The sequence below is a fragment of the Aythya fuligula genome, chromosome 2, assembly GCF_009819795.1.
Source record: "Aythya fuligula isolate bAytFul2 chromosome 2, bAytFul2.pri, whole genome shotgun sequence".
In the NCBI taxonomy this organism is placed as follows: domain Eukaryota; kingdom Metazoa; phylum Chordata; class Aves; order Anseriformes; family Anatidae; genus Aythya; species Aythya fuligula.
Genome location: NC_045560.1, coordinates 104,638,518 through 104,658,323, shown reverse-complemented (window position 1 = coordinate 104,658,323; position 19,806 = coordinate 104,638,518). Strand labels below are relative to the sequence as shown.

The following is a 19,806-nucleotide window of genomic DNA, read 5'->3' as shown; positions in this document are numbered from 1 at the left end:
GAAGAAAGGCAGGGTGTCAGGGGAAGGGAAGCGGTGACAAATCAACTGATCACTTACCAGAACAAGACAAGTGTCTACTAATGAAAACGTGCCGGATCGTCCTATCCCCGCACTACAGTGAACTACTGCAGGTCCGTGCTCAGGACTTAGTGAGCCAGATTCTCTGACTTTAAAAAGGAAGTTGAGGAATGAAGCTGGGGATTCAGGAACTCCAAAATCTGGCCACGTAGTATAATGAAAATGAGATATCATCCTGGACTCGCCACTCTAGAAGTGAAAACAAATAAACAATGCAACTAGAGAGTACTCCACATTTGTTTAGTTAGCACACATTTCCCCAATCCAAATCAATAGCTACTCTCTATTTCAAACCTCCCGCTTCGACAAACAACCCAGGATCTTGCTGTTGGAGGGCACCCAGCACTGCAATTTGAAGCAGTTCTTCATCCACGTTAGTAGTTTTTCCCCTTTGCAACTATTACCAAACATTTTTTTCCTCTTCTCAAGCTTCCAGTGTTAATATTTTGTTTGTTTTACTTCCTGCCCCAAAACATCCCTTTTTCAGCCATTAATGCAGCTTAATGGCTGACAGCAAGTTACAAGGCTGCTAGCATTGACAGGACTGAAAAAATACCCATCAGCATTGTAAGCACTCTCCACTCCTGTTCAAAGCAAGTTTTAATACCAAGAGGTATCAGCATCTCCTTTATACTAATGATACAACAGCAGGAAGCTTTGTGGCAAAGGCCTGTAGTAACCAGGCTGTGAGACCCAGCTTGAAGCATTCACCCAGTGTAAGGAAATACAGATTTTAACACAATGCAACATTTCCCCCTCTCTTTGCGAACACAACCAACTAAGTGCAAGTAATGAAATGACAGTAAGAGAGCCTGTAAGTATCCTGAAAAGCTTTGATCACAAATTTGGATCATATCTTAACAGCAAATCTGAAGTGAATTCTATAAAATACTACCCCTTGCCTCCCTTCTTTTATTTTTACAGCAATTTTGAGACAATTTGATCACCAATTTAGCTCAGGAATTTTAGAAAGGTTTCCTTATTTTTACCATCCCTCCATTTTGTCTGTTTTTCCATAGATTTAAACCTACACAAACCTCCACAAATTTGAAACAGAAGTAGATTTAAAATGCCAGGATATTTCAGAAAATCCAGTTTTCTTTTTCAGCACCACCAAAATATATCTATGTAATTCAAGTAAGTTCTACGGTTCATCTCCTGCTCGGCCTGTTTTAACTTCTTGTAAGGGACAACTTATGAAAACCCCTTGTTAAACTAAAATTATTCAGTTCATAGTTAACCACAGTAAAAAAATAGTCTCATATTTTGTCCTTTGCCTTCAATGCCTGATGCTGCAAGAATGATTCAAAGAAAACAGGGAATATTGGCATGACTTCAGTCATTCTCAAATGCACATTTTACAGGAATATTTCATCTTTTGGCTAAGAGCTTAATGTGGACCGAGTCTGAACCATCATATTTTGTACATGAGTCTGCAGTGAGATTTAAGAGGGTAAACCTACGAAAGCCTCCTAAATTGCGTAAATAAAGTGGTGATTTCTCTTTCTTATTTGTCTGAAAGGAAGTATTTCTAAAAGTTTGTGTTTTCTGCTGCGATTATATTACTGGTCTTCTGTATCTAGGTTTTGAACTAGCGAGTAAGCTCACTTATGAACTGAAATGGCTGATTTTTTTAAGCATCATGAAGGAGGTATATTCTTCGTAAGAAGTCTGGAAATGATAAAATCTTAAAGAAGATGCTACACGATTTCTTTCATTTCTAAGAAAAATACTGCATTGATTTACAAACAAAAGAAAGGAAAACCAGGGAGAGGAGGTAAACGTATGTATTAGGTAAAGAGAAGTTTTGTTTCTTCTGAATCTACATGATCCTGAAAGTGGCAATTAATACTCCCCCCCGAGGATTTTTAAATACAAAGCCTCCCTTACACCTCAAGATAACAAAACCATCGCTTATCTATTAAAAATACAGGTGATGTGTTGTTTTTTTTAAATCCTAGACTGTATCAAGCACTAGGTGTATCCTCATCCTAAAACAAAACAAAAAAAACACAGCAGGGCTTCATGCACATGCCCAAGCACCACCCTGCACATACACTACTAATCTGAGAACAGGTGTGCCTAAAGGAAGGATCTAACTGCTGCTGTACATCTCATACAGCTCTGGCCCACAGAATTATTTTTTTTTCTTTTTCTCCATACTACTTTATCCCTTAAAAAAAAAAACAAAAAAAAAAAAAAAAAAAAACCACCTTTATCCCTTTCACAATTTTCCTTTGCTTCAGCTCATTTAAAAATATCTAGTCTCTTCATCTTCCTTTGCAATTCCGATTTCAGAGCACTGAAACTGGCTGGTGTTCTTTGAACTTGCAGTACAGCCAAATCACATTTGACTATTTCAAACCTCCCACATTTTCTCTCAGACAGAAAAACTCTTTCAAGTGGTGCTTGGCAGTCAAGCTGTACAACTGAAATCCTGTCTTTATGTGACTATCTGTACCATTCTTTCTTAGAGAGCTCCCCCTGTTACTAGGCGATGTGGCTAGCTTGCACCACAGGTATCACTTACATGAATTTGTGCAAGACTCTAGAGAGAGAAGGTTTGGCTTGCTGAAGATTCACAATTGTTGACCAACAGAAATTCAATTTCAGGAACAACCACTTCTATTTAAAATGTTACCAAGAAGCCAGATATTATTTTAAAGAAAAAAGCCGGGCTTCAAGATTCAGACAGGCAGTATAAATTTACCAGATCTATAAATAGGATAAATTTTTACATGCAGAGAACGCTCTTCTGCTTGACAACTGAGAACCAGCTTATCTACAGTGACTACAACATATTCTTGCAGGATTTATTCTGTAAGACCAGCTACTTGACAAACTCCTAGAAAAATTATGGGACAGTATTAAAACAGACAACTTCAATAAGCGTCAAAGCATTCCAGAGAAAATTTCATGAAATACTGAGATAAGCTTACAGCCAGTAACTACCACTGCTAGAACTGGTTAACTTGGAAAGTTATCACCACACTGCACAGGTTCTCCACTGACTGCTGGCAACACCAGCAGCAGCGTCGCAATACAAGCAAACATCTACACAAGGACTCGAGCAGAAAAATGATATAATGCAATCGGATGAACTCACAACAAAATGAGCCTTATCACAATCTTTTTACAGTGAGTGTCAAACCGTCCAAAAACAAAAAGGGTACAAAAGTCTCAGAACAACTTCAGGTTGTTCAGTCATCTGAGAGTATGAAAAGGAGTGAAATACGATGAAAATGCTTAAAAGAAGTTGATGCCTTCAGTGTCAAGTACTTTTCCTAACATCCCAGTCTTCTTTCTGTGGTCACGAGAAGCAGAACTAATCCCTCCTGCAATTTGTGAAAGTGATATGAGAGCTTCTCACAAGTGTAAAAGCAAGTGTACGCCATATTTCAGAAATTCCTTCAAATCACTGTAGCAATTACATATGTACATACATATACAGCCACAACAGCAATTACATACAATTTTTTGTTGTTGTGGCTGTATATGTATGTACATATGTAATTGCTACAGTGATTTGAAGGAATTTCTGATTTTATGTGTATATCCACGTACACACACTTCCATATGCCACGAGATACCAGAACATCGCCTACCATTAGTTTGCTCCAGAAGCAAAATGCCTTCTCAGTACATTTAAAGTTTTGGATATTGGAAATCAACAGCAATTCTAATCTTATCTTCTTGAGCCACACCGCAGGATCCTGCGGATGAACAACCAGGAAGCACCAGTCAGAGAGGGTCACAAAGGAGTCTTATGTCACCTCCACCTGACAACAACAGACACACAGAGGCTTTGTGCTGTGTTCCGAATCCATTTTGCTACTTCCTTTTTTCTCCTCCAACTGTTTGCTATTTGCAGAAGACGCACGATTCCACCCGGAATTTATTACAACAGACCTTTCTCTAAGGTCTCCTACCACCAGTGTTGCAACAAATGTAGTTTACTTCTTCCAGTCCTTTCTCTTCCAGCAACTATCTTCTTTGCAAACCTCTCCAGCTGTACTCGTATTTGCTCCTGTTTCTAGGAATCCAGCCTGAGACTCTCATCTAGGTCCCACTAGCAATTTTAATTCCTTTCCACTGCTTCATTTCCACACCCAGCCCATCTCCAGCTTCCCTTAAATACTGAGGCCCCTTTGCTCTTCCATAGCTCCCCCATATTCCCCAGTACCAACCCAGTCCCTTTTTGCTCACCAGCATTTGGTATGCTATACTCCACAGGCAAATCACACTGCATCCTTCTCCACAGTACCTGGCTACCACACCAGAAGTTACTGGAAATACAAGTTTTCCTCTTATCCAGTAAGATGATTTTACAGATTTAAAAAAAGGCTCTCAAAAACACCTATAACATTCTCCAGTGCACTTGAAGACTTCACTTCAAGTTGCAGACAGGCAACAGTTTCTCGAGTAAACGATTACAGATTTTTAATAAAAGCACTGTATTTTCCTCTCTCCCAATTTTCCAACGTAGGAAAGGGTTTGCACAAGCCTTCACATTCAGTCTTCCCTCAAGGAGAGCTGCGACTGTGCACACTCACAGCAGAAAGCAGTGGTTAACTTTCAGAAGGCATCTGACACAAACAAAGCGATGGAGGACACGCAGCACACCACGGTAGAAATCAGAAGCTGCCTTTCTATATTCTAAAACACAGATCAGCTCAGGCAAATAATAAGGAAGCTCTGCAACAATCACAAGCAAAACAAAGCACATTAGAATATTTTCAAAACTTTTGGAAAACCATCAATAAACAATCTCTTCTATTTTTCTGGGGCAATCCCAGCCACAACAGCAAAAACAAACATTTGCCTAGACCAGATCTAAACAAATCCAACTGCCAAATGTCATGACCTAATCCTAAAAAACAAACCCCACCCCCAAGCCCACCACTATTTCTAACTGCTCTTTAACAATAAGTAAATAAAAAGCGTATATAGTCAGAGGTTTTGTTTTAGTGGTAAGAACATGAAACGCTTTTTCATACATATTTATTTTGCTTGTCTATTAGAGAGATTTCTTGTCGTAATACAAATAAATTACTTGAGATCATAATGGCTACATTGTAAAGACAATTTCAGTTCTCTGTATTTTCATGGAAATGCTAACATTGCTTAAGTATTCTTGGAAGTCCGTGCAGAATTTTATTTGTGACTCATCTTATATTCCAGGCATCAAGTGGCTCGATGGTTTACTATTCTGTCCCCACAAAAGCACCCTCCAGAGTAAGTTGCATAAACATAGTTAAGCTCACGTTTCAAGTCACTGCAAATACCAGATTCCCACTAGTTTTTACTGAAAACTTATCAACTTTTTACAAAAGGCTTCACTTAACATTTGCAGTGTTATTCTGGGAATTATGCATTTTTCCCGCTTGAGTAACCAAGTATGTTTTACTTCTTTTAGCTGTTTTATATACAAAATATTTCCATATTATTTGGAATTAATATTCATGGAGGTTATAGGAGCACTGGGGTATTAAAAAAATAAATATTCAGTACAATACATTTGCCAAGTATGTGTAACAGTGAGTTAAATGACATAGAAGAATGTCTATACAACACTGATGGGCCTGCATTAACAGTCCAAAGTAAACCCAGCAATTTAAGTGCTGAAAAGCTTTTAATCAAAACATCACCTACAGCATAAGTTGGGCCTTTCCTCGTGTGATTTTTGCATTTTCCAACTAATGTTATGACATATATCATGAAAATTGTATCCTTTAAAAACAGGAAGTCCAAGACTACAGGCCAATGTCAGCCAAATAATTCAACCAAAAAGCCTTTTTGGCAATTAGGAAAACTTGTCTCACTTTTTGGAAAAGGAGAGTTATTCTTTCTCAGATGCTATCTTGCAAGCACTATTCCTCTTTTCTTAGTATTTGCTGTTAATAAACCAACAACTAGACAGAAATGCTCCAACTCAGGAGGACAGAATTGCATAAAGATCTTCGTACATCGAATAGATCAAGGAACAACATGCCAAGTTTTATCATGTTGATCTCGTGAGGGAGGTTTCAAATGAACAAATGGTATTTACTTCAAAGTGCCATTATTAGTTACTGTAATTCAAATAATTTCAATTAATTATGTCGAGATTTAGTTGTATAAAACAACATGCAAAAAGATATCTTCAAGCTTTCCTTTCCCAAATCCACTGACAAGACAACCTTGAATAAAACTTGCCATATGATCACTTTCAATTAATATAAGGCAAGGTTTATAGGGAGAGAGAATATCTTACAAGACATAGCTGGAACAAACAGACAAGCTCTTCAATCCTGTCTTCAGCTCTGAAACAGAAGCAGCAAATTCCAACCCAAGCTCAGGCCAGGAACAATTTTTTTGTGCTTAACTTGATTAAATTGTCAAAGTGCTTAATTTTTAAGAGAAAAGGATGGTTGGTCCTGTGGAGCAAAAGGGGAGGTAAGCAAGAGGAGATAAAGTTACCTATCTACAGGTGCTAATTCCCCCCCAACCCCCAAACTTAGTTAGCTGGACTGAAATTACGTGGTAAATTATAGTCCCATTAAAAACCCATGAATTACTGAGTATGATTTTTGGTAGTCAAAAGAAATCAGAAACTGCAAATCCTAGGTTCCTCCTTTTAGGGTATTTCTTACAGCTCCTCTTAGGATCACCGCTACCATCAATTACAATTCAACATGCTAAATGGTACTGTCAAATGGAAAACAGAAGTATAGAAAAATGCTGAAGGCGTTATCTCCTAACACATAGACTGGTGTTTGCTCACTTGCTTATATGACACACTTACATCTTCAACATTATCAGAAACAAAATGCATTACAATTTTTAGTGTAAAAGCTTGATCAAACCTGCAGTGACAGTATGCTTAATAGCTTTCATTATATATTTAAGGCCAGGAATATGCAATATACAGACTGAGAAAAGCTTACGTTGATATTTTCTAATTGAAGTAGATGCACTGTGTAATAGGATTTGACGTCTTCTGATACTAGCCTCACACGGAAACCTGTTTCACTAAATGTCATAACATCCTCTTCTTTTGTTGGCCAGTACTGTGCACATTTCACCTAAGTTATTAAAAAAAAAAAAAAAAAAAAAAAAAAACAAGGAAAAAAAATCTGGTTAAGCATCTTAGCACCTTGGGCCTCACATTAGCGGATTCTGAGATCCTGTCATATAACACAGTAAACTCAAGTACATATGATCTGCTCCTAGTTAGAGGAATTCTCAAACCACATCATGTTTACAGCCAAATTATGACGACTGTTTCAAGTGCTGTTATGCATTCCAGCTTTTCTTTCATCTCAGTTCTGGCATGTTTGGAGACATACCTTAATTCTCACTCTCCCCACTCTTTCTACCTAGTTCTCTACAGTGGACAGAGATCTATACTCAGCTGTTGCAACGTTTTTCCCCTGCACTTCCAACATGGACATCTGCACATTGACAGACGTGATGCAACACATTGTGCCAATTTTCCCACGTCTGGCTGAAAACTGGAAGGTTCTAGCAAAACCAAAGAATTAATAAACAATGCAAAACTGTTCCTTGTCCTTTACTCCTCCTGCCCTGCACTCAAGCTTACCACAGGAAATCTTTTCCTTAGGAAAAAAAAAAAAAAAAAAAGGACTTTTTATGGACTAGTCAAATCCTTTTTGCTAACAAATCCATTCTGGAAAAAAAAAGATTAAATCAAAGTGACATGTATTTATAATTAAAATTTATAGTGGTTTTCAGCACATTAGTAGAAAAACTATGTAGTAACAGAAAAATGATATATTCTGCACATGTACCATCAGTTGTAAAGAATCAAAAATAATTAGACCAGTTGTCAAAATGGTCAGTGGCAGCAGCTCGCCTCCACTGCTACAAACACTTGTTGTTTACTGTATAAAAACGACACCGCTCTACTGGATTCAAAAGAAATAATCTAAGATAGATATTTAGAAGATATTACACTGCTTCTACTCCATCTTACTTCTGTCTCTACCCTCTCCTTTCTCAACACCTTACTCTCACCTGGATGTAAATTTATTAGGTGATGTTTCTACTGAAATGAATTTTGTGTCTTAGCTCCATCACTTCTTTAATGGTATAGTAAATATTGCACCAATGTCAAAGTTTGTTGATTCTTTTAACATACCAAAAAGTTCAACTATATTAAAGTTAAGTTGTAAAGTGAGCCACATATGTAAAATGTCTAACACCACTTACCGATTCTTTTTCAACAATCCTGTTCAGCATGACAACTGCTTTGGTTTTTTGTTGCCATACCATTAACCAAAAATGACAGCATGTATTAGGCAGTGGACCCTGTGTGGCAAAGAGAACAACATGTCAGAGAATGCATAGGTAAAGCAGAGTTCGAACATGGTTAACATGTCGCTGTGTCAAACAAGAAAAAGCCTCTGTTAGAAAAGTTTAAACAAAATATCAACAAAATGACAGAAAAGACATGCAGGAAAGTAACCATACTGCCCAAATAATCCAAGTCTTTGAAGTTTAAAGAAAACAGTAAAAATTCCGGGAAGGAATGTTTTAATTTGGGCAGCAACACTGTTATGCAGTTAGAAGAAAAGATACTGCAGAGAGAGAGAGAAGAAGAGAACAAGAAGTAGGGGGTAGAAGTTGTTTTTATACTTTTACACTTTTAAGAAGTGGAAGTATAAAAGTATAAAACTAAATACTTCTACACCTTATTTCAAAATTCATGTTTACATTTAAAAGTATAGAAGTATAAAATCCTACTTCCTGAAGAACAGAACAGCAAGAAATACTTGAAAAGCTTTATGCATAGTTAACTATATACATGTATACTTGAATATTCTCTTTTACATTTTTATTAAAATATAAAATGAGTTAACAGCTAGATCAAACAGGCAGTTAGTATGAGGTATATATCCAGTGACAAAGAATCCTCCAAATGTAAGTTACTTCCACACAAATCCATCTCTCCCATGTTTTCAATCCCCATTCTGCTTACTAATTGGTATGGCTTACCTGTGTTAAAATATAGTATCTCTGGGCTTCTTCTATGACCACTAGGCTTGCATTGATATAGTCATTTTCTGTGTTCTGCAGTTTTACTCGACTGTGATCATCTAAAATTAGAAGAAACTTAAGAATTAATGATGCATCCTATTGATGAATACACTAACAGACAAGCTTAGGTCTGACAAGCAATTAGAAAATAAATTCTTCAGTAATAACCAAATGACAAATGTAACCGTACCCATCTTATTCTCCCCTCAGCATTCCAACACAGAGTAGTAACTGGAATACCCATTTTTCTCTAAAACCAACTCGCCAAAATGAAATAACCCCTTGGCGCACACCAAAACAGCTCACATCCATCCCTCAACAGCTGTATTTCCTTAATATAACAGCACGATAACCCACAACAGGCAACATTCTCTCGTATTACACCAGATCACTTTACTGCATGCTTGAAGTTTAGAATGCCAAGATCTTCAGTGAACTAAAACTTCACAGGCCAAGGTAGAATCATAAACTGACATAGCTTAAAAAAAAAAAAAATAATCTACTTGCAGTAATACAAACCAAGCTTTGTTGAACTTAATTGTCCTTATAATTTATTGTTTAACACAATTGAAAATTAGAAACACTAAGAAAGTGGCACAGGCAAAGATGTACCTATTTAACAAATCTTCCAATTAAACAAAGCCTAATCTAATTACACGTTTTCTACCTTTCCCACGATTGCAGAGACAGGACAGAAAATTCCCCTATTTAGAGGGCAGGGAAGCAGTCAAAGGACTGCTTATAAAAGTTTAATATTAACACAAGAAAGATCAGACTGCCATACAAAAATACCACAACAAAAAATCACTGTGATTGTTTTTTTTTGTTTTTTTTTTTTTTTTTTTTTTTTAGCACTTTTCAGTCCAATTTATCACCCTCTGGGAGGCATTTTGGTAATCAGACTTGTTCACAGTAAATAATCCTTTGTCAGCCACTTATCAGACTCCATTAAATAAACAGCATCTTTCATTTAATATTTGTCCATAACTGTGTATCGTCCAACTGACTGCGAACCCTGTGAAGCTCAACCACCTACACAGGCCGCTTATAAGAGCAGGGTTTAAAAAAAAAAAAAAAAAAAAAAAAAAGTTACTTCAGCAAAATTCAGAAAGATATTCCACAAAGCAACTGCCAGAGCTGAGTGAATCTGGGTGCAATGCCAGTTTTTCCACCTACATTCACCTGGTGCAACCCCCAAAACTCACCCAGGAAAGCAGCTTTACGTCACAGCTGCTGTCAAAATGTCAGCCCCCCTTTTCCTCTCCCATACCCTCACTGAAAGATAGCCACACCAAAACCCTGACTTCCTTTTGAGAAGTATCTTATGAAACGCACAAAATCCATGAGCTTTGGGCAAGCACCTCCTAATTACCACATTCTGTACAGCCACGCTAGTTAAATCAGATCAATCCCCTGTGCTACTGCCAGGCTATACAGCACAAGGCTTACGTAAGAAGAAATCCGTGAATGTGACCCTCAGTAGGCAAAAAGCTGTGGGGAATCAGGGAACAGTTACTGAATTAGCCTCTTGTTCTGTGGATTGCTCATATTATTCTATAAACAATTTCCAAATTTTTGGAAACCTGGAAAAAATACATTTACTATGCCTTGATCTGCTTTTATACTCAGCTATCTGCCACTGGCAACTGTCAGAGGGGATACCAAGCTATACACAGGCCCTTTTACGAGCCCCGTTGTAACTTTTTTATTACTTACTCTTTGGATATGGATAACCTTTAATTTCTTAAAGCCACCATGCACACCCCAGGAGTAAGGTTTGGAGTCATTATACCTCCTTTAGCTGCTAGCTTTTATATGCAGTCATATGCACACAGAGGATAAAAGTGTGCTGAAAAGCTATTTTTAATACAAAAGTATGAGAAAGCTACTGGGTTAGTCTGTTTTCATTAGCATTCCAGCTGAAAGGCAACACCATCTTAACTCTCAGGAGTCTTAAAAGAATTTACGATGCATCTGTATGAAGTAAAAAGCATTATCAAAGGCAAAAACATGTCTTAAATCTACTGTCTTAAGTAAAATATGTCCTCTTGCACTATTTTCTCTGGAAATTGAAGTGTTACTTTTTCCTTTCATGTATCACTTTATCTGAAATGTTTCTGCTGGAGAGAAACCAAGACCTTTGTAAATATTACATGCCATCTGCCAACAGGAAAAACTTAAGATCTTGTTATAGTAAATCACACATACCGGTACTAGTGTTCTCGGAAAGGTGACGTAAGCCAGCCCTGTTAACAGTTTAATCACCCAGCAGCAGCTGCTGTACTACTGCCAGGAGATAACTGCTGAGGCCCTAACGAGGTTTCACGCTGCAATGCTTGCACACGTTTTTGACCCTACTTTTTCCCTCTTTTAGGTTCTGCTTTGTAAACATTACAAATAAGTTTGAAAAGTTTAAGGAAACCCACAACTAGTTCTGTGCACAGACACCCTCCCTCCCTCCTTCCCAGCCAAAACAGAGGCGCTCTTCCAAATACAGCGGTGTACCCAGAGGATGAAGAAAGCCACTAGCAAATATTGATTTCCCTTTCAAGGGAAAAAGGTTCCTAAAGGACACAATGACCTAGAAACCTCATTCAAGCCTTGGCTTGCTCTTCTGAATTAAAAGAAGCAAGCCAACTTTTGATAGTGAATTAGCTGTAACAGATTTCCCATATGTAAGTCATTTCCAGTTACAAAGTACTTCTGATTTATATGAACGATAAACATATCTTAAATCTAATCTACGAGATTTATCTTTAAATGTTGCCATGCCCACAACAGCTAAAATACAGCACTCATTTTCTGAGGCGTTAATTTCCCTATTTCAACACAGTCTGAAAAGGAAGTGGAAACCCTAAAAATGATTCTCATTCTGACTCCTGCAATAAGAAAACTATTGCCGCACTCCCCCCTCCCCCGTCTGAGATAAGGGAACTCTTATTACCCACTTCAGGTGAAACCCTGTCCCTCTTATCACTGACAGCACGCCCTGCGTCTCATAAAAGACCAAGATTTCACATCACGCGTCCATCTGCACACTCTCTGCTAAAAGCAAAATGCCATCTCCAGTTGAAACTGAGCTAGGAACGTTTGGCATTTCACATGATACAGTTCTTGCAGTCGGTTAATGAAAGGTTTTTATTCGAAAACAACTGCATTTCTAGAAGTGAAACCGCTGCGTAACTTCAAAATGATCTTCTGTCCGAGAGCCGGCTCTTGCTTGCCAAATACGGTGCTATTTGCAACAAAGGAGGGTGAAATGCTGCTTAGGGGATTAAACGCAGTCACGAGCAATAAGCCACCCCAGTGGCCCAGCCTGACCCTTTCCCACCTACCAGCAAACCCCTTCATTTCACTAGTCTAAATCCAGTCTACCCGAGCTGCCAGGTGATCCCGACTTCACTGCTGTCACCGGACATACACTCACAAGCTTCAGACAGATCCAGTTTCAGAGGGAGCCTAAGGCAAAGGAAAGGTGAGGTGGCTGCCCCCCGCCCTGCCGCTGGCTGCACACAACAAATGCCATCATGATGCAGCAGTCAAGGCTAGCCCACGGCTGAAATGTATTCACATTGCAGCACATCCCTAACTACAGCTCAGGATCCTGGTACTTTTCAAGTAAAACCAAGAGAAACAAACAGCAAACTACATCTGAACCAGAGCAGGTTCAGACTGGACATTAGGATAAGTTTTTTTTTTTACCGCTGTTTGACCACCCTCACGGAACAGGCTTCCTAGCGAGGTGCTTGATGCCCCAGGCCTGTCAGTGTTAAGAGATATTTGGACAATGTGCTTAATAACACACTAACTTTTGGCTAGCCCTGAGGAGGTCAGGCAGTTGGACTGGATGATCCCTGAAGGTCCCTCCCAGCTGGACTACTCTATTCTGAAGTTTAGATCAGGATGTGCCAGGAAACTCCGCTATCCCCCCACCCCAGACTAAGAAATATCTCCAAAAGCAACACTTGGGGTTTATTTATGCCATGCTTCTGGTAACAAGATGTTCTACACAATCGTTCGATCATGAAAAAATCATTGATGCCAGCTTCTAATACGGACAACAAGAAGCGCGTAGGCTTATTTTGGACAGAACATCACCCTGTTCTCAGCGCAGGACAGAAAGGGAACATTTTGCGATGATGATTAATCACCATTAAGTGCAAGACCAAGCACATCAACTCCGAGTCTGCTCCCTGTACAGCACGATACTCTCCACATTCCTCTCTCCCTGGCAGAGATTCTTTGAGTACCATAAGCCCGTGGTTGAAAGGTCCAACACAAAGTCTACCACCAGCCTCAGGGAAATCACAACCTCTTAACCTCCAACAGTAACATGATTTACTTGGTGAAAAAGTTCAGAAGACCTAAGAAACTGGGTTACACATGCCATTACAAAGGAAGGCTGAAAGTAAAATTTATTTATGCCATCCCCTATCTACCCTCCAAAAGAAGGAGAAAAGATATCCTGCAAATTTTATCCAGGAGATCTGACCCCTGACCCTAAATCTGGGAACACCACAAGCAGATCTCCAAGGGTATTTACAGTCAATCTGAGCCATTCGACCCCTTTGAGATTAGAGATAAAATTTATAAGGAAAGCAGTAACAGAATTCTTAGAGTTCCAATAACAGTATCAATAAAAAAAAATAATAGCCTCACAAGTTATTTTCCTCTGAACAATGTTTTCTGAGAAATGGTTTCATCTGTCAGGAAATGACTGGCTGTCAAACCAAACCTATTTCAGATTAACTTCCTGTTTCAATACTGCTACATAGCCAAGATATTGCTCTCCCTGTTCTACACTAACACCAAACAGCATGACTACTGTTTTTTTGGCTAGGCGATCACTCTTGAGGGCTTTTATGCAACTAAACTTACACACAGCGGCTCTTTAGCCAACAAAACTGGACACCTATAACTACGAACAGGAGACTGTAAAAACTCAACTGGTTGTAATAGGCAGACAACTAGCTTTATACAGCTAACAGAAATAAACTTCCACCTAGAAATGGATGCACCATACAAATTAGTTTTAACACACTTGCCCTGTATGTTATAGTTGAAATAGGGCAAATCAAACCAAAGCATTTTTTCCTGCACTTGTAGTTAACACATTTTCCGGAAGACAGTTATCTTTGCATTTCCTCCTACAGATGTACCACCTGGGATTTTAGACTTGCTTGACTGCTACACAAACAAACCTTTTTCTCATGGCTGTAGAGGCATAAAACATTTTCATCAAAGTTGTGTCTGTCTTATAATATGCTTATTTAATTAGCTGGCGTATGAACTACTAGCTCTGAAGGCCTTTAGGTATGAGAGATGGCACGTTAGCACCACTATTGCATTTAAACACTTAAATAGCAGTAAAGTTTATGAAGTGAAGGACCAGAATGTTAGGTTGTGCAAGACTGAGTCTCCTAACATTTCTGCAAGGCCGGTTCCTTCCATACGTGCACCATGACTAGATGGGCTCTTCACAGCAGCCTAACCACACAGCTTCTACCCCAGCTGCTTTGCAGTTTTGGTCCTGGTGTCTTGGAAGGTTATTTATCGTATGTTCCCTTCCAGGTCTCTTTCTCCTGCCAACTCCTACCATTGTCTCAGAGACAATTGTTGTGTTCTCCTCACACAGCCTTGCTACTGGTGCCCAGCCCTGTGGGCCTCCTTTGGCAGTCCAGTTCAAGCCTCTGTTCTTTCATGTATGCTAAAAACTGAGACATGTTTCATCAAGCTCATCATGTTGTACTTCCAGTCAACTAGCATGTAATTACTTCAATACCATCCCGAATTCAGCTACTACTTCAGGACTAGGTTTTATCTGTGTAACAGCAAAGAGACAGAGTCCATGGATCAATACAGTCACAAAATTTCATTCTGGCTAAACAAGCACTCCAGAAGCAGGCTTTGCCATGACAGAAGTGTTGAGTGCTCTTCACTATTGTAAAAGGCATACCGTGAACAAGAAAAAAAAAGAATACTTTAAAAGCAAGCTGCCATTCTCTCTGCAGTTGTATAAAAGAAATGAAATACATGGATGGCAGAAATGGCAGATACATTAATACAACTTCTGTGACAGAACTTGTGTAATGGACACAGGAATAGACTTTGGGTCTCATGGGTTCAAAACCGATTTCCTGCCTCCTCTTCTTAAGAACCCCTGCCTCTGTGTAGGTATAGATTATGTTTCATTCACTTTCTGTTTCTATTTCATCACAGGTTAAGAAGCTAATGCTGTGTTCTAGCAAGAGAGCAAAACGGAGACCCTCTGCACGGGTCAGCTAATGCCTAGCAGAGGCGTATCGGGCTGAGCACACAGCAGAAGCTAACCAAGCTCAGCAAACATAAAGCATCCTCCTCAGAGACGCACGCTTCACAGACAGGACGGTAGTGGGAAATGCCACGCAGACACAGCAAAGGGGCTGTGTATGGTATCAAGGTTCAGTTTCACGGTCATGTGCTACTTAGATTCAGCGTTAAGCCAGACTGGATCCGTTAGGTGGGAATACACCGTGCCAGTCAGGATCCTGGCAGCAGCCTAACAATCAGCACGCAGCACTGCTCTCTGACCAGCATGACTCAGTTCGAGACCCTTTCTGTATGATTTTGAGAAGTGCCGTGCACACGCTATTACCACAACTTTCAACTGGAAACAAGGAGTTCAGCACTTCTCCAAATCTTACAATAGGTATTCACATTAGGCTCTCACACAAAAATCCCCAAATACATCAGCAGCCCTTCAAAAATTCTAGATCCAGTAACAAGAGGTTTTGCTGCTCTGGGAAGCTTAGTGTGAAAAGGACACACAAACATTTAGCCTGTTCCAACCTCAATATTTTGTAGAAAAATTAAGGTCACGCTACATTTTTTTCATATTCCTTTTGGAAGTGGTTTATGATAGCTTTCTCCAGCTATAATTACATATTGGTAATGTTTTGCTCATGTGTCTTCTTATAAGGGTTCTGGATTAACATTTTTTCAAGTAAACGTTGTTTAAAAAAGTCCACACCACTTCAATAGCAAATAAGTAAAAAAAAAAAAAAAGTTGTTTTCAGCTGAGATACAAGACCATTATGTCACAAAGACCAATTTTTGTCAGTTAGTAAAGTACCAAGCACTATGTAACATATCTGCTTGCACTGAGAAAATTATGGAAAATCGTTACACACATACTTTGAACAGAACAAAATAACCAAATCTCAAGTCAATTTTAAAGCGAAAGTAGAAATCCAATGGCATTTCTCCACACAAACAAGCAGAGCCATCTACACAGTCTTAAAAAAGTCTTAAAATAAATTGTTTGTGTTAGTAAGGACTTATTAACTTAATCTCCATGCTCAACAGATGTCGATGTTCCGATATTTTTCTTGTCAGATAAAGCACTATTAAATGACTTCCTTATAAGAAAAAACATCTTTAAAATACGAATTGCTTTACAGCTCAGAAACGTTTACCTATATACTAACAACTATGGTTTACAATCTTCCCGTTCTCCAGGCAGTACTGTGAGTTTAACCTTCAGCTTTTTCTCCCTTTTGTTATTTGTTTCATTAAGAAAAAAACACATTTATCAGAGGACACATGCCTACAAAAACAAACATAATATAAAACCTACAAGGACCACAAGGCTGCATTTGCTACGGTGTTTGAAGGGGTAAGTAAAGAGTCTGAAAAGTTTACTGCAGAAAACATGGAGAAGATACTTACATGGACTAACATCTCTATATCTGTTTCGATTTCTGTTTTCTGGGTATTTTGCAACTCTATGAGGGTAGTCACTGGATTTATGTCGAATTTCCTTTAAAAGACAAAAAAATACAATTTACTTATATAGACACTAAGCAGAGTAAGGCTAGTGTTCTCCACATGCAGTCACAAAGCTTTTGATCTTATTTACTTAATCACACTTATTAATACAGATATTAACATTTTTAAATGAACTTTTATTACAGCTAACACTACTTTCCCTCAGAAAACATGCATTATTCTTGGCCATGCCACTGCCACTTAGATCTTTTTACACTTGGCTAACATGACAGACTTGCACACGCACAATTTGGTAAGCAACTGATACAGCAGGAACAAAGGGGAGAACAGTGGGGATTATGCCCAGGGTTTACCTTGGATTTGCATGTTATCTCCTACAGAAATACGAGTCAGATGGAGCTAACAGCAGTATAGCTCTAGCTCCTTTACACCAACTGGCAGAGTAAACAAAGTTCAGTTACAAAGGTAACTGAACTAGTTAACTGCAGCCATAAACTCATTAATAACCAGCAAATTATTACAGGTCATTTGACAGTTCATCCCTAATAGCTGTAATTAGACACGATCCAATATGAAAGAACAGTTTTAGGCTCACAAATACCAAGTTGCATCAATGTGAAATCACAGCCTGCTTCCTCCCAGGCATTAACGCAAACCTTTTGATAATCAGTGTTTGGAAGACCATCAAACAGACTCACTTACACAGTGTTTCAAGGAGTAATACTTCTCACATATTCTCAATGTTGAGTGTTTTTTTTGCCTCTAGTGACAGTGTCTCTTCCACAACTTGGAACTAAGTACAGATTTACAACCATGAAAGCACAGCTGAAGTGCTATTGACAAGCAGCCCCCAATGAACCGTACTATGTCTTTATATCTCTGTACTGATGTCACCTCAGCAGACACTTTACATAAGATTAACAATATTTGATTTTTTTTTGTTTGTTTTTAGATGACGTTGCTGTATGTGATCATTATGTCCCAAAGACAACTAAACATTCTTCAGTCTTCTCTATGCTTCCGCTACCACAAAGAAGGGCTTCTCAAACTTCCTAAGTAGTCAAGATTCTTCCAGATAACAAACTAAACAATAGAGGACTTCTTTGTTGTGGAAATGACTCTTTTCTAGTGGAAATCTAATATAGGTAAAACTCCATTTTTTTAGTGCCTGCTGTATGCCATGATTATGTGCAAAAACAGCCTATGAAGAACCTCAACCACAACGTAGAGCAGCAACTGTCAAGCATTAACACTCAACTGTATTAAAAAAAATAAATTACTTCATCTACTACAAAAAAACAAAATTTTTATTTTGGTACAGCACAATGGAGTTTGTGTTCTCCTCTAGTTTACATGGCTTACAAGTTTTGGGAGCAGCTACACACACACTGAATAGATGGCAGCCATTCACTACCAAATTCTCCCAGGATAATTTTTGTTTAATTACTCCATAGCAGAATGCAACATACTTTGCTTTAAAAAGAATTGCCATCCTCTGTGCCCAGAAATGGGCGTTATTTCTTCAAGAAAAAATAAAACCGTTTGAAACATTACTGCAGCGATGGGGCTTGCTAAAGAGAAGTAAAACTGTGGAAGTTTAATGACGAGTTCTGAAATCAGTTTCCCCACACACAACCCAGCTGCCACAGCCGAGAGAAACCAGCCAGGCGCCAGGTGTAGTATTACACGAGAAAAAACATACGTAGGAAAAATAAATATGAGAAATTGCATTATTTATTCAGTCACTTATCGGACTGGACGGGAACTCCAAGAGTCAGCATGAACACTCCCAGCTTTACAGGGTTTCACCACAAGCCCTGGCAAATTCACAGCACTGCAGGGCAAACGCAGGTTTTCGGTAGGATGAATAAAATCTCCTAACACCCGAATTTTATTTTATTTTATTTTTTTTTTTCCTTCGGAGAACGTACACCTCCCGCAAGGATGCTTGCTGTGTGACGACACCACAGGCAAACAAACGGCCTTCCCGAATGGGAAGCCGGCGTGAAAACCACGTCGTGAGAGATTTACGTGCGATTTAAAAATAAATAAATAAATAAATAGAACACTTTTTGCTTCTTTTCCTCCTCGCCCTGCTGTGGGGAGCTGCTCCCCCCCCCCCCCGATCACCACACGGCGCTCCGCTCCCCCCCCCCCTTCACTTCACTTCACTCCACTCCGTCCGCCGCGCATGCGCACACGCACCCGGCGCCCCCTCCCTCACGCGGCGCGCACGCGCGGCGGCGGCGGCGCAACGGCTGCGCGCGGCCCGCTGCCTCAGCGCTGCCTCAGCGCTCCCGGGCGGCCCGGAGGGAGCAGCCCGGCGGCGAGCGGCCCCCTCCCCGTGCCCCCCCCTCCCCTCTCCCCTCCTTTAACCTCCCCGCGCCGCGCTCACCAGGTATCGCGCCTGCCAGTCGTTCGTGGCGTCGATCTCCTGGAACTCCCGCTCGATGGCGGCGGACATGGCGCTGCCGCTGCTGCTGCCGGTAGCGGTGCCGGTGGCGGCGTTAGGGGGAGCGGCCGGAGCGCCAGCTGGCCCGGCGGCCGCCGAGCTGCCCACCCCCGGGGAGCGGCCGAGCGCGCTCCGCTCCGCCCCGCCGCCGCCGCTGCCCGCGCACATAGGCTCGCAGCCGGGCCCGCCGCCGCAGCGCGCATGCGCCGCCCCTCCCGAGGCCCCGCCCCCGCCGCCTCGCGCCCAACCGCCGCCCGCCGCTGCCCCTTCTGCCCGCCCAGCCCGCTAGCCACGCCCCTCTCCCTGAAGCCACGCCCGCTTGCTGTTAGCCACGCCCCCTTTCGGTGCGTAGCCCCGTCCCCCGGGACACGCCGCCAAGCGCTAATGGCGGCGCGGGGCGGGCGGGGCGCTGAGGGGAGGGCGCTGCGGGCGCTGTGGGCCGGGGGGTGGCTTCTTGCGGGAGGTGTAAG

At 40.4% G+C, this 19,806-nt stretch overlaps 1 protein-coding gene across 2 annotated transcripts in view; it reads right to left on the bottom strand.

The window, feature by feature from the left end:
- PTPN2 (protein tyrosine phosphatase non-receptor type 2) overlaps window positions 1–19,415 on the bottom strand; it is a 30,776-nt gene extending 11,361 nt beyond the window's left edge. For both annotated transcript variants that reach the window (XM_032181361.1, XM_032181360.1), the window contains exons 1-6: window positions 19,280–19,415; window positions 16,825–16,915; window positions 9,076–9,176; window positions 8,290–8,388; window positions 7,005–7,142; window positions 58–267 (exon numbers count right to left, since the gene is read on the bottom strand). In XM_032181361.1, coding sequence (XP_032037252.1) covers window positions 58–267; window positions 7,005–7,142; window positions 8,290–8,388; window positions 9,076–9,176; window positions 16,825–16,915; window positions 19,280–19,348 — 708 coding nt within the window. In that variant the 5' untranslated portion in view covers window positions 19,349–19,415. The remainder of the gene's footprint in view (window positions 1–57; window positions 268–7,004; window positions 7,143–8,289; window positions 8,389–9,075; window positions 9,177–16,824; window positions 16,916–19,279) is intronic.
- Between the last annotated feature and the right edge of the window lie 391 nt (window positions 19,416–19,806).